The sequence below is a fragment of the Equus caballus genome, chromosome 23 (assembly GCF_041296265.1).
Source record: "Equus caballus isolate H_3958 breed thoroughbred chromosome 23, TB-T2T, whole genome shotgun sequence".
NCBI lineage: Eukaryota > Metazoa > Chordata > Mammalia > Perissodactyla > Equidae > Equus > Equus caballus.
The window spans coordinates 58,248,451-58,259,984 of record NC_091706.1 but is presented as its reverse complement, the minus strand read 5'-3'; the positions used below and the strand labels follow the sequence as shown (position 1 = coordinate 58,259,984).

General features: G+C 37.7%; 1 protein-coding gene across 1 annotated transcript in view; it reads left to right on the top strand.

The window, feature by feature from the left end:
• Window positions 1-366: 366 nt before the first annotated feature.
• EQTN (equatorin) overlaps window positions 367-11,534 on the top strand; it is a 13,356-nt gene continuing 2,188 nt past the window's right edge. Inside the window, exons 1-6 of the mRNA XM_001497148.6 lie at window positions 367-526; window positions 978-1,091; window positions 4,745-4,831; window positions 6,777-6,869; window positions 8,425-8,475; window positions 9,742-9,804. Coding sequence (XP_001497198.4) covers window positions 451-526; window positions 978-1,091; window positions 4,745-4,831; window positions 6,777-6,869; window positions 8,425-8,475; window positions 9,742-9,804 — 484 coding nt within the window. The 5' untranslated portion in view covers window positions 367-450. The remainder of the gene's footprint in view (window positions 527-977; window positions 1,092-4,744; window positions 4,832-6,776; window positions 6,870-8,424; window positions 8,476-9,741; window positions 9,805-11,534) is intronic.

The following is an 11,534-nucleotide window of genomic DNA, read 5'->3' as shown; positions in this document are numbered from 1 at the left end:
AATCAGAACTTGCAGCAAATTTGCCTTGAATCTTAGTATCTCTGATGAGTTTTTAACAGATAGTTTGATTGCAGTAATCTAAAACAACATACAATATTGTAATGCTTTGAAAACCAAAAAGGTCTGTTCTCATTTTACTATCAACCATATTAGTGGTTCTTTAAAGCCCAGGGGCAATAATTCACATTATTTCATGAAAACGTATGTCTTAATTTTCAAAGACAATCTTAACAATGGTTTATTTTTGAAAAACTAAAAAACCATCCTAGTACCGAAGGTAAAATAGACATCAGGCTGAGTCGAAGCTTTTGGAGATTCCTCGCCAGGATTCCGACCTCCGTTTGGCAGTGACGTCATAATGTCCTCTCTGGGCACAGGACCTGCCGAGCCAGAGACAGGAAATTCGGAGGAGACGCAGTAGGTTACTGGAGAAAGCACATCGTTTTCCCAATGAATTTTATATTGTTTCTTTTTTTACCCGGGGTTTTCTCCTCACAGACTAGCGACTTTACTCCCAAAAGTGAAGGTGAGTAAGCATTTAAAGCTTTCACAGAAATGGTAGATGAGAAAGATGACCCATTATCCTAGAAAATTGGTACGTGGGAATGTTCCTTAGGATGATATAAAGTTTACTGTTGGAAATATGGTATAATTTAGATTTTAAATCTCCGCCTCAAATACTTTGTGAAAAAATGCAGTTAGAACAAGAAAGTAGTAAAAGAAATCAACATACAGTAGGGACTCCATAGCTGCCGCTTCCGCATCCGCGGATTCAACCAACTGCTGATCGTGTAGTACTGTTTACAATCCGCAGTTGGTTGAATCCGCGGATGCGGAACCGTCGGATACTGAGGGCCGACTAAGGATACTGGAGCACCCGCGGGTTTTGATATCTGGGGGGCCTCCTGGAACGGATCCCCTGCGGATACCGAGGGACGACTGTATTTCTGATCTATGGTGTGTCATGCTTTTTTCAGAGCCTGAAATGATGATGCCTGTAGCTGAAGAAGATAATAAAGAGGAACTAGCAAATGAGGATAATACTCCTGCTAATGAGAAAAGTGGCAATTATTATAAAGATATAAAACAATGTAAGTCTTTAAAGTTAATAGCCGTACATATATGAAGCTGATTATACTGGTTTATTTTTAACTCTTTTTAAAACTCCAATAATCACTTTATTTCCTACTTCTTAAATTCTAACTTAGACTTTTCAGTGTGTAAAATGAAATTCTTATTTCCTACAACTGTTTTCATGAGATGAGATGAACTTTAACAAGGTTCTGTTGGTAACGGTCTATAATTGACATAGGGTTCATCTTGGCATTATGGTTATTTATTCACATTGATAACGATGGACCTCATTTATGATGAGTTCACCAGGATTTATTTGGAGATGTCTGTCAAGTTTCCTGGGGCTGCTGAAACAAAGTACCACAATCTGGGCGGCTCAAAGCAACCAAAATTTATTCTCTCACAGTTCCGGAGGCCAGAAATCAAAAATCAAACTTTGGGCCATGCCAGGCCCTCACCAAAGCCTCTGGGCGAGGAGCTTTCCTATCCTCTTCCAGCCTCTGGGAGCTCCAGGCGTTCCTTGGCTTGTGGCAGCAGAACACCAGTCTCTGCCTCCATTTTCATGATGTTCTTCCTGTGTGTCTGTGTCCACATTTCTCTCTTCTCAGAAGAACACCATTCACATCGGATTAGGAACCCATCCCACACCACGGTGACTTCATCTTAACCAAATACATCTTCAATGATCCCATGCTCAAATTAGGTCACTGTCAGAGGTACTGGGGGTAGGACTAGAACCTATCTTTGGGTGGGCCAAAATTCCATCCATAACAGGATGACTTTGAGATGTTTGGAGGGTCTATGAAACTTTAGTTTATTTACCATTCCTCACGTGGGCTTTCTTTCCATGTCCGTATAAGGTCCACCGTTCTAAAAAGTGAAAAGTTCATAAGTTCTTGATAAAAATTTAAAAATCAAGATTAAATCTAATTATCCTGGGATCTGTATTAACATCAGTCAAAAAAGAATAGAAATACAATCAAGATATATCTATATATATCTATATATAGAGAGAGATATATCTATATATATACATACACTCAAGCATTTTGGAAACGCTAATGCCTAAGTCGTATTTTCTGTTTTTTCTATAACGAATCAATGTTCCCTGTTTGTAGGTGAAAAAAGCCCCTGATGCTCAGAGAGGTCAATTGCCAGGTTTCATTGCTACTGAGAAGCAGAGTCAGGAGGGGGGTCTAGTCTGTCCACCTCCAGGCTTCCTCCACTGTGTGCAGAATGGTGCAGTCAGTTCCTTTTCAGGATGTCTCTCTATTTTGAATTAACCAAAGGGTAAATAAATCAAGAGCCTGATGATTACTTTGATGAAAGAAAAAAATCTTGGGGCTGACCCTGTGGCACAGTGGTTAAGCTCAGCACGTTCTGCTTTGGTGGTCCTGGTTTGTAGGTTCAGATCCCAGGCAGGGACCTACACCACTCATCAGTCACACTGTGGTGGCATCCCACATATAAAGTAGAGGAAGACTGGCACATATGTTAGCTCAGGGCTAATCTTCCTCAGCAAAACAAACAAACAAAAAATCTTTCTTATATACACAAACACACACATATATAAAAAACATAGGTAGGGTCATACTAAAGAATTGTATTATAACTTGCTTTTCTCATTCAACATCTCTGGAGCTCTTTTCACATCTGCCGCATTATTTTTCATGACTAAATAGTATTCCATAAAATGATGTGCCATAACTTATCCACTATTTTATTAAGGAATTAGATCAGGTGCAGTTTTTTCCTTGTACATTCTTTTCGTGGACACTTGGGTGTTCTCTTTGGATTGATACCAAGTGCTGGAATTGCTGAATAAAGGGTAAATCTTTTAAAATATTGATAGATATCACCAAGTTGCTCTCCAAAAAGTATCTACCAATTTACATCCCCCAAGAATGCCCCACAATCTCATCTACAGTGAACATTATTAATCATGTTTTGTGAATAAATTTTCATCAGTTTCAATTTGCACTCTGACTACCTGTGAAATTATTTCTTTGTATTTATGTGCATTTTTATTTCTACTTCCATGATTTGCTTGTTCATATCGTTTGCCCATTTTTGTATTAGGTTATGTTTTCATTTATTTGTAGGGGCTCTTTTTTATTTAGTATATTAATCTTTTCTCTATAGTAAAAGTAGCAAGTATTTTCTCCCAGGCTGTTGCTTATCTTTAAATCTGTTTAGATATCTTAATCACAGAGAAAACTTCAGATTTTATAAAATCAATTCTTAATTTCTTTATAATTTCTGCCTTTTGGATCTTGCTTAGATAGGCCTTACCCAAGGCAAGATACTAAATTATGTTCCTAATTTTTTGAGTAATTTCATATTTTTATTTCGACTCTTACATCTTAAGTCCAATTATTTCTGTATATGGCATAAAATAGGCATAAAACTTTATATTTTTCAAGGAGGATTGCCAAATGTCTACCACCAATGCCCTACTCACGTGAAACTCACATTTAATATAGTCTAAACTCTCATTTGTAATTGGGTCAATTGCTATCTTTTTATTGTTTCTTTGATCTGTCTTTCTCTGCAAAAATTAATTATAAATTAATTTTTTTTAAAGATTTTATTTTTTCCTTTTTCTCCCCAAAGCCCCCTGGTACATAGTTGTATATTCTTAGTTGTGGGTCCTTCTAGTTGTGGCATGTGGGATGCTGCCTCAGCGTGGTTTGATGAGCAGTGCCATGTCCGCACCCAGGATTCGAACCAACGAAACACTGGGCCGCCTGCAGCAGAGCACGCAAACATAACCACTAGGCCACGGGGCCAGCCCCAATTATAAATTAATTTTAATAAATTATATAAAATATAACTATAAATTACATAAATTAATAATTAATAAATTTGATTTCTGTAGTTTCATAACTCATAACATGAATGTTGGGCTGTGATTTCCTTTTATTTCTCCATAAATCTAGCTCAGAAATTCCTCAAAAATTATGGTTTATTAAAGGCACTGTTTTTGTGTGTGTGTGTGCTGGGGAGAATGAATATGTATGTACATATTAAACACATATATACATTCATGTGTGTATAAAATTTTGTCATCTCATAAGATTTTGGAAAGAGGAGACGTGTATGTATGTTCAGCCTGCCATCTTGGTCCAGTTTACTTTGACTCTGGTTGGGTGGATATGCCCAGTAGTTTTGAATTGCAATCAGCCCCACTGACAACTCTTCAGAGCAGGATTTTCCATGTGCATACATGAATGTGAATGCAGACGGGAGACCCTGATTGTTATTAAAGTACATGCTTTTCAAGCTGAACTGTTCCACAGTCTAACAGAAGGTTCAAGGCAAACAAATGCTTCTTACTCAGCTCTTTGATCATGTCAGTACAAATGGTGATACTAATACACATCTATAAATCTACTTCAGCACCTGTTACGCACTTATATATGTTTTTCCACAATTTCTTCAGTAATTTCTTCTCAGAAAGAGTCACTTAGCAGAAGGATACTAGTTTAGCTTTTTTCCCTATGAATTTTTGACCCTTGCTCCACTTTATTTAGTAGAGGAAGAATGTCCCAAATACTTTATTGTTCTTTTCTTGGAATTAGTGCATATGTTTAAAAAAAATCAGATGAGGGAATAGTGTAAAGGAACAAGTTTAGCTAGCTGCTGAAAACTTTTGGTCTTACACTTGCAGATGTGTTCACGACGCAAAATCCCAATGGCACCCACTCTGAAATATCCGTGAGAGCAACAACCGATCTGAATTTTGCTTTTAAAAACTGTAAGTACTGAGAGGCGCCAATGCAAATATTGAAAAGCCCTTAAAGCAAGGTTTCACAAGAGCACAGAGGGTCTTGGATAGGAAAAAGGTCAAGGAGTCTTAGTTCCTAAATAAGGAGATAGCATGTCCATTGCACTGATAAATTCAGAAGGCAAGGAGCTTCTTACATTTCTTAGCCTCATAGCTTTGGTTTGCATGGAAAGAAAAATCAAATAATAACTAAATTTAGGACTCTAGAAAATTGGATGTCTTTCTTAGACCCACATTTTTACTCCTTTCTGCTTTATACCTTCAGCTTCAAATGGTCTTATTTCCTTTTCGCATCTTTCCACCAAGCGTTAACTATTTGGTAGGTAAAACTATTGCCAGCATCTGACTTTGGAGGCCATTAAAAGTCTCCAAAGTACACATACCACATCTTCACCTTGTGGTGTCAACAGTTCATATCTATGAAACACACAAGCATAAAACAGAAGACAAGGAAAAGAGGATGAAACTAAATAGGGAAGAGAAGGTTTCTGGCTATCGCAATTTCATTATTGGGAAAAGCCTGACTCAGTAATGCCTATTTATTAATAGAGCCACTTGACAATAATGGAATATTTTGAGCAATTCCAAATCTTGGGACATAAATTAGATAGGGACATTTCAAGGGCGTACGTTAATTAACAAATCACTTACAGGAATTTTGCTTGTACACAGCTAACAACATCTTGAGTTGTTTAGGACAAGACAGAGGGAGCCAGCTCTCAAACAGACCGGGGACCTCAAATTCCTTTAGGAGATGGATTATTGAGGACCACAGGACCCATGGAAGAGATTTTAATACCCTAACTTCTATTCCCACAATTCAGGTCCCCAAAGGATTGTCAAAGGAAGTTGGATGGGACAAGAAATTGTTGTCATTTTAAATGCGACTCTGACAGAGGGAGACATACTGACATGGTGGGGATATTCTAGAAGAGCAAGTCCCTCAAGGAGATGGAAATCTCCAGAATAATTTGAGTAATGATTCTTTTAGTCCCTAAGACTCTGAGGGCAGGGAGAGGAGCTGAGGCAATCCAGACACTTTTCTCCAAAATAGAGTATGAGGGTTGCAGAATTTAAGGATTACATATCAATTGTGAAGTCCTGCCTGGATCAGTGTCACCTCTGTTAATGGATTCTCCTTTCCATTCTGTTTTTGCCAACAAGATACCTGTAATGGTGCTGTTTGTAGGCTCAGTATGAAAAAATTCTGCCTCTCTGTCAACTCCTCCTGTGGTGAGATCGCCTGTACTTCATATGAAACTTCACTGATTCCTGTATTAAGCCAAGTTAACTGAAATGGCCAACTTCATGGGGAAAACAAAATGGTTCTCCAGTCACAATTGTTCCCAAATACATTACCGACATGTCTCCAGAGGGACACATTATAGACTGAGAAATATACTAAATCAGGCCTGAAAATACTCGATTTGTAGCCACAAATCGTTAAGTCCAAAACTCTGTCTTGAGTAGTTAGACTGCATACGTTTCCAATTTACAAGGATGCTGATGCTACCTCCGTCTCCTGTGTCATTACACACCAGCAACCAAGCTGCCCTAGGCTGAGAATATCACTTCAGGGCCTGTGCAGGGAACCAGCTGAAGCCAATGTGTCTCATCCAACAGGTCTTCCTCACCTCCAGAGGAGGCCTGTGGCCCCACGCTTCCAGCTTATTCTCTCTCTTGCAAATTAGTGGCATATTAATCCCACCTCAGGCAACCCAGTATCATAAAAACTTTATTCCTCAATGCCCTCTTCTTTCCCCTCCTTTAAGTTACCTCAGGAAAATGTCAACATCTTTTTCTTTTTTTTCCTGTCTCCTTTTCTTTGTTCCATTTTTTCGCTTAAAAATATGCCTAATCACAGATGTCGCATCAATATCTTTACATGCTGATAATCCATTATCCCTTTTCCTAGATCAGCTTGTCAATGAAACAACCACAGCACCTCCTGAAAGTGTCACCAATGAAGAAGAAACTTTTGAAGAACCCACTGAAAATAATATTCCAAGTATTAAAGTTACTACACAGTAGTCATACCTGGAGCATATCATTATATCACTTAAAAATTTTGGTTTCACTCCTCTGAGTATTTCATAGACTAATAGCATGCTCAAAGAATTTGTACCGCTGCAATTCAGTCACTCTAAAATCTTTTTTTATTTTTAAGATTTTATTTTTTTCCTTTTTCTCCCCAGAGTCCCCCGGTACATAGTTGTATATTCTTAGTTGTGGGTCCTTCTAGTTGTGGCATGTGGGATGCTGCCTCAGCGTGGTTTGATGAGCAGTGCCATGTCCGCGCCCAGGATTCGAACCAATGAAACACTGGGCCCCCTGCAACAGAATGCGCAAACTTAACCACTCGGCCACGGGGCCTGCCCCCTAAAATCTTTTAAACAGTGAAAATCTAAGAGTCAGTTTTCAGATTTACCTGACCAGGGATGGGAAGTGAGCTCTTTTAAAATATGATTTTATTTTAATAAAATGTATTACATTTATGTTTATACTAACTATAGATTTACATTAAATATAAATTTATATTTATATAAACATACTTAATACATTTTAATATAATTTTTTATTCATAATGTAAAATTTCTACCTGCTTGAGGAATAAACTTGTCTCGTTAGAGTCAATTATTAGTGTTTCCTAAAATTATTTTGCCGGGGGTGTTGGGAGTGAGAGGTTGCAAAATCAAAATCATCATTTTACTCTCTTGCCAAGAATATTGTTCCCTATAAAATATTTGTGAAACCCTATGAACCCAGGATGGCTTCCTCTAAAGTTTTGAATGAGTGATCTAATTGAAGGCAATGGACCTGTCGTTACATGAAACCCTGTTTTCTCCTGTTCATGCAACCCAAGTATGTTTCTATATGATTACTATGAATTCGTTTGCATCTTTAACACTACTAAAAATTTTTTTTAAACATTCACTTTTTTCATAAGTTTAAAAATAGAAATCTGATCATTCTGCTATCCCCCTTCTTAAATATCTTTAGTAATTTACTACTAGGTTTGGGGTCATGTTCTAACTTCTTAACTAGTCATTCAAGTCCGAAATGATCTGACCATTCAAGAACTTTCCAGTCTCATCTCTGGTCACATTCCCCATCCACGTTCTTCACTCCAGACTGCCTGAAGCTCTCAGAGCTTACTGACCCTGCTCATGACTCTTGAGTTTGTGCACAGTGGAATGACCTCTCCCTCCCCTTGTTTGCCTGGCAGTTTCTAGTCCTCTAAGCCTATAGGGCAGCATCAGCTCCCATTCGAAGGGATTCTGGCCTTTGCAACCTGAATTAGGTCCCTCTGAAAACCACCTGTGCATTTCTATTAAAGTCCTCATTATCCTGCAACATAATTATCAGTGATGCTTGTCTGCCTCCCAAACTGAGAGTGTATTCCTTGAACATAAGACCTGTGTCTTGGTGGCACAGGGTAGGAACTAAAAGTATTATTGTTAAATGACTAAACTAACAAATGAATGAACGAATGTTCTATCGCTAATCTACTAAAGCCAAATTACCTTATTTTGTTATCCTCTTCTATTTTGTTTTCTAAACAGAATCCACCCAGGGTCAAAATGAGCCTGAATTTTGGACAAATTTAGCGAAAGGTAAACTCATAGTAGTTAGGTAGCTGGGAAAATGTTCTGGTTTTCTAAAGGCTTATGTAAGAAAGCCAAGGTCAGTGTACATAGTTCTAATACTGAGAATTAATGTCAACATTTTGCTGCCGTCATCACATGTAATAAAAAATGTAAAACAAACCCAGAAAGTTGATCAAGTGTCACACATTTTCTGATTCTCCCTCCAAAAGTTTTATTCCCCTACAAATGTTGTAATCTAGTCATTTAATATAGTTATGATTAAAAATATTAAATAAGGCTCTTGCCCAATATAGTCCCTCTTTGTGTTTAGGGCAGTATGCACATAAGCACATGGAGATGCATGAATAAATGCAAAGCAGATATCAAAATATATGCACGCATAAAAGTAATGTATATCTCATAAATATATAGGCATGCATGTATAAATGTAACATGCCTATCATATATGTATGCATGTATAAATGTAATTTATATATCACATATAGATGCATGCATGTATAAATGTAATTCATGTATCACACACATATAAGCAAGTGTCATAAATGTGAAATACCATATTCAGTCGATCCTCGTTATTTGCAGATTCTGTATTTGTGAACTTATCTACACCTGAAATTTATTTGTAATCCCCCAAATCAATACTTGCACTTTCATGGTCATTTGCAGACATGCACAGAGCAGCAACAGATTTTCGCTGCCTGACACTCATGTTTCCAGTGGAGGTGGAACAAGGCAACACTCTGGATGCTTTTTTCAGCTCTTGTACAGTAAATAAGTGTCCTTTTACTGCTATGTGTTTTGCATTTTTGTGCTTTCTGTTGGTGATTTTGCTATTCAAACTGGCCCCCAAGTGTAGTATTAAAATGCTGGTTAGTGCTCCTAAGCACAAGAAGGCTGCAATGCACCTTGTGGAGAGGATGTGTGTGTGTTAGATAAGCTTCGCTCAAGCATGAGTTATAGTGTTGTTGACTACGAGTTCAATATGAATGAATCCGCAACATATACTGAATAAAGCGTTTTTAAACAGAAACATACATAAAACAAGGTCGTGCATGGATGGGTTGATGAAAATGTGACCAGAGACTCTCAGGAACCTCACCCTGTATTTCCCTTAGGAGCGGCAGTTCAGTATTTACTAGTTCAGTGTACATGTGGCTTCATAGAACGTAACTACCATGAATAACGAGAATAAACTGTATATATTATACACACATACAATAATTTTAGTAAGTGAGCTTTGTTTACCATAACACCAATTTATTGTTTTAACAGCTCTAAATGCAACAACCAATGAGGAAAATGATGGAAAAAATGAATTATTTCAACCAATTCCAAGTAAGAACAAAATATTTCAATTAAATGGATACTCACACACATTTTAGTGTCTGCGTGGTGATACTGTTTTCCCTAGTGAGTTATAGTGTAGCTTAGAGGGTAGCATGGAGGCTAACACCATATCAGAGAGGACATTTACTGACTTAGGAAAGTATTGTTCTCCAGTTACCATATTGCAGATGACTGTTTCCATCCTCCTGTTTTGTAACTTCTGTTCCTGAAACAGATAAACCAAATGGAGGAGTAGGGAGGTGAATGATATATAGAATGCGGGGGGTTTTCTTAATAGAACTGTTTTTTTTTTTTTGGAGCAGCTTTGGACTGACAGAAAACTTGAGCAGAAAGTACAGAGAGTTCTCCTAGATGCTCCCTGCTCAGTTTGCCCTATTATTAATATCTTGCATTGGTGTAGTACATTTTTTACAATTTGTGAGCCAATACTGATACATTATTATTAAAGAAAGTCTATAGTTTACATTAAGGTCCACTCTTTGTACAATTCTAGGGGTTCTGACAGATGTTTAACGGCATGTGTCCACCATTACAATCAGAGTAGTTTCACTGCCCTAAAAACCCCCTATGCTCCACCTATCCATTTGTCCCTCCTCCAAACTCCTGGCAACCACTGACCTTTTCACTGCCTCTATAGTTTTGTCTTCTCCAGAATGACATACAGTTGGAGACATACGTATGTAGCCTTTTCAGACTGGCTGCTTTTGCTTAGTAATACGCATTCAAGATTCCTCCATGTTTTTGCATGGCTTGATAGTTCATTGATTTTATTACTGAGTAATATTGCACTGTCTGGATGTACCAGTTTGTTTATCCATTCACCTGTTGAAGGACATCTTGACTGCTTCCAATTTTTGGCAATAATGAATAAAGCTGCTATAAACAGTCATGTGTAGGTTTTTGTGTGGACATAAGTTTTCAGCTCATTTCAGGAAGTATCAAGGGTCGTGACTGCTGAATCATCTGGTAAGACTGTGTTTAACTTTGTGAGAAGCTACCCAACTGTCTTCCAAAGTGGCTACACCATTTTGCATTCCCAGCAGCAATGAATGAGAGAACTCCTGCTGCCAAATGAAGTCGTTTTTATTGTAATTCATAATTAGTTATATCTATCTGAGTAAAAGAACTGCTGATTTGAATGGCAAATTTTATGACAAGGCAATATATTAATTTCCCCCAAACCTCAGTCCTACAAATAAACCATTGAAAAAGAAATGGCACCTGGTAATACATCTAAGGATGGTCACTTCAGTTTTGCACTTGACTATTTGACAAGTACAGACTCTTGCCTGTGGTACGTCAAGAAAATGGAGTGAGTCTTCTTTGTTTAGAAAAGTTATGTATAAGAATGACAAATGGCGTGCCACTTTAGAAATATTTTGTCTTTCCAAGTAATTAAATTGAGCATGACTGATTTTCTGTCACATATTGAGCACAAACTACATGCTAGGTGCTTTCCATACATTATCATGTCAGTCCTCACAGCAACTCCATGAAGTTGGTATTATCTCCATTTTACAGATGAGGAAACTGAGGCTTAGAGAGAAAACCTGGCCAAAGTGGGAATTACCTTTTCTGTAATTTCCAATGGTTAGGAATTCCAAACCCTTCTCTAGTTTTGACAATCACCTTGATAAATAAAATGTACTACACGCACACCTCTTTACAAAAACCCTTTTAAGGATTAGCAAAGCAATTCAGGAGCACAGCCCAGTTAA